A 4,097-nucleotide genomic window follows, 5' to 3' on the forward strand; every position below is an offset into this window, starting at 1 on the left:
TTATATGTAACAGCCATTTTTCACAATCAAATGCTGTTAGATTATGATCACTGTACAAAAGACTGTTTGACCAAATTATGTGCTCACAATAAACAATAAACCAAATTATGTGCACACAATAAACATTTTGATGGTTTGATTTATTTCACGCAAAGCTTTTCTCTTTTTAAAACATACCAATGGTATGAATTGGATTAACAAACAGATTTATACACATTTATATACAAAACAAAACAAAAAGATTCTTGCTTTCCTAAGCTTGCTGTTGTACGACTCACTTCATGTAACATCCTGCTTTTTTCCTTCACTTTCTGCTTTTCTACCCTTCATCACTATCTCTCTCCTGTCGCTCCCGCTCTCTTCTCATCTCCTTCAGTTCTTGTCGGTACTTCCTTTCAATGAAGCGTTTCTGATGAGCCATCTGAGGAAAGTTATCTGCAGAAGACAAGAGGGAAAGAACATGTAAAATAGAAAACCAAGACTTTCATAACCTTTATCATTATAATAGCTGCTTCAACAAACCAAAAAAAAAACTGCACTGTAATAAACACCTTATTCCCATAACGTGTGAAAATATTTATTCTAAAACCATTTCCATTTTTTGGTGAAAAATGCAACAGTCACTCACATTTCTCCAGCGCATCCATGGCTGCACCCATCTCAGCTTGCTGAATACTGTCAGGATAAAATGAAAATTTGTACATGTTAAGCAACTCAAACAATGGATCTTTATCATTCTAATGAAACGATTAAATAAAGTACATATGACACAATGAACCTGCAGCAGGGCTCTTGATCAACATCTGTCTCAATGGCCATGTTTAAAATTAAATTCATGGGTGGCCAAACATTTTTCAATGCATTAACATAACTAAACACATAAGCTTAACATGTTAACATGAAAACAAAACACTCTTAAATGTGTTAATATAATTGAATAACTGAAAAACAGGTAAACATCCTACAACTACATTTGGGTTTAATGATAACCTTAAACTAGGTTTTTATACAGGTTTTCCATTTTTAGGATGATATCACAATTTGCTGGTGTGATATTGCTTTTATACAACAGTTTAAACAACAATTAGCTCATACTGAGTAACTTAAATTTCAGACAATATTTCCAGATACTTCATATTTTTGCAGGTCTCTTGCAAAGGCAATGAAACAAAACATTTCAGGGGAGCAACATTGGCATATAATACTGAACATATGCTTCTGTGCGTCATCCATGCAAAAAACAACTGTAATAAACAATTTAGCTTTCATTCCCTTTGTTCCATTACTATTAGTTAACATCAGTGAGCTACTGAGAACTATTATAAACATGCCATGAAATTTAACTAACATGACATGGCAGATCACGAACATATAGGGATGCACCGATACCACTTTTTCCAGTACTCGCCCGATATGGATACTTTTATTTTTGGTACTTGCCGATACCGAGTACCGATACCAATATTTTTATTGCATTTGTACATTTTAAAAATATTGGGTACAGAAACCAAAAGAGTATGTATAATGTTAGTTGGTTAACTTCATTTATCAAATAGATACAGTCAAACCAAAATGTATTCAGACACATTTCTCACATTATCCCAGTTTATTCGCTATAGTTTAGAAAACGGTAATAAAATATAACAAGAACACAGAGTTAAACTGTGTCAGAACAAATTCAGCTTGATAATGTTAGATAACTTTGATAGAAAGGTATGTAATGGATTACAATCAACCAAAAATTAGACAGCTTTATGACAGTATTAACACAACTATCAATACTTAGTCGTGCAACCCTTAGCCTTAATGACAGCCTGTAGTCTCCTGGGCATGCTGTCACCCAGCTTCATGAAAACCTCAACTTCAATGTTTTTTCCCAGACTCGGTCTGAATAATTTTTGGACCCAAATTTATATCAATTTTACTGGTAGTCCACTGTATGAAGAAATGTTGGGTATAATTTGTCACAGTTTACTTTATTTTGCTATCCTCACTTACATAAATGAACTATAGTGTCCTGCACCCACTAGTAAAAAAATATAAAAAATTTATATCTGGTCTCTGAATAACTTTTGGTTTGACTGTATATCCTTTGGTTATTTTCACACTTAATTATGCCCATTAAAATGTATTTTACAAGTTTTTGTTACTTTCACTCTTCATCTTTTGCTCTATGGTACATCATCTTTAATTTAATAGCATTAGAGCAACTTCAATTTTTTTCCCAGACTCGGTCTGGATAATTTTTGGTCCCAAATTTGTATCAGTTTTACTGGTAGTCCACTGTATGAAGAATTTTTGGGTATGATTTGTCACAGTTTACTTTATTTTGCTATCCTCACTTACATAAATGAACTATAGTGTCCTGCACCCACTAGTAAAAAAATATCAAAAATTATATCTGGTCTCTGAATAATTTTTGGTTTGACTGTATATCCTTTGTTTTTTTTTCACACTTAATTATGCCCATTAAAATGTATTTTACAAGTTTTTGTTACTTTTACTGTTCATTTTTTTGCTCTATGGTACACATCTTTTTATTTAATAGCATTAGAGCTGCTCTATTGCAGCGGCTTAGTACTGTAATCATGCGCTTTGCTGTAATAATGCAGGGAAACGCTCGTTATAAATCTCCTAAATGATATTTTCAGAAATAGAAGTCGCGTTTTTTTTTCATCTGAAACGTGCTGCGATTTATATTCCAAAGCCACTCATATAATGCAGAAACACTCAAGCAAGCAAAACACGCGTAACGCGTGCACGTACTGATGCAGAATAGTAGCCTACAGCCTAGTGCATTTCACACAGGCTGCTAGATTCACTATCGCCAGAAAGTCGTGTATGCCTAAGGTTAAAAATAAATGTTTATAGTGAATGCCCCTATAAACGCTCTTATTTTTTACGATTTAGTTTTAATCCAAATGATGCGTGTGCTAAGTGAGTGAACATCAAAGATCACACAACAGAATTGCGCTCTCTCTCTCTCCCTACCGTTAAGTAACTTGTGCATTGTTTTACTTACTTGTCTTTGACATATCCGACCGAACTATAAACTTTCCAATGATGTCTGTGAGAAAGATATATTCACTCGACAAGCTCGCGCATCCGCGCCGCCGCGCGCTCAATCCACTCAGCGTGCTTTGTTTATCAGCTCGCGCACATCAGCTATACAGGCGTTAATACTGAATGTTTAACATTATATTCACTGCATACATATACTTCGTAGTAGACACCCTTAACTCCTTTCTGCTGTCTGTTGTCAGTGTTTCTATGTTTAAATATGGCGCTTATCACATGCTGTGTGGTATCGGCGTTTGGTATCGGGGCATTTTAACGAGTACGAGTACGAGTACAGGAGGCCAGTATCGGGCCCGATACCGATACCAGTATCGGTATCGGTGCATCCCTAAAAGAAATGTTAAAGTGTTGTTGAATGTTATATGTTAAATGTTAAGTTTATAATGTGCATAGTTGATCGCTAAATTTAAGGGCTTAGTGCACCATACAGACTGGATTTACAACACGTGAATGCATTCATGTATCCCAAAAGAAATGAAAGTGAGTGCCTGGTGAAGAGAGATAAAAATTGAGTAGGTATATCTTAGTTACATATAATTTGAATAAGTGTTTCTTTCACCAAATAAGCATTTTATATTTTAATGGATCATTATTGATGCTTGCCCAAACAAAAGACGTGAGAATTATGTTTAGCATTTAACAGCAGCGGTCACGGTGATGATGAGGTGAGCACCAGTGATCCGCGCCGCTGGGCGGCGATCAAACGGACAGGGCAGCGCTGTCACGAGCAGAGATAGTCACTACACGAATCATGTCATTTCTTTTCTTATCTCGGTTCTTTTGTCGTAGGTAATGCTATTAATTTATACTAGCCTAGGCTTTATGTCCAGCCAGCGCTCCCTGAACACAGTCTCTGGCTTATTACCAGTCAAGCGTAAGCACGCTGCAGGGACGCGTCTAGAGTGATAACGACTCTGATCTGATCATAGAGTCACAGGGCTCAAGTCCAAGAGTCTTGAGGCATTGCTGTCGAAGTCTAAGTCGAGTCGTAAGTCTTCTTTAATTATGTCGAGTCGAGT

General features: G+C 35.9%; 1 protein-coding gene across 1 annotated transcript in view; it reads right to left on the minus strand.

The window, feature by feature from the left end:
• LOC107727962 (ribonuclease 3-like) overlaps positions 1-4,097 on the minus strand; it is a 44,450-nt gene continuing 40,353 nt past the window's right edge. Inside the window, exons 32-33 of the mRNA XM_016538009.1 lie at positions 629-675; positions 1-435 (exon numbers count right to left, since the gene is read on the minus strand). Of these exons, the coding sequence (XP_016393495.1) occupies positions 320-435; positions 629-675 (163 nt within the window). The 3' untranslated portion in view covers positions 1-319. The remainder of the gene's footprint in view (positions 436-628; positions 676-4,097) is intronic.

Source organism: Sinocyclocheilus rhinocerous, unplaced genomic scaffold (assembly GCF_001515625.1).
Source record: "Sinocyclocheilus rhinocerous isolate Xijiao unplaced genomic scaffold, SAMN03320098_v1.1 scaffold3201, whole genome shotgun sequence".
NCBI classification, from domain to species: domain Eukaryota; kingdom Metazoa; phylum Chordata; class Actinopteri; order Cypriniformes; family Cyprinidae; genus Sinocyclocheilus; species Sinocyclocheilus rhinocerous.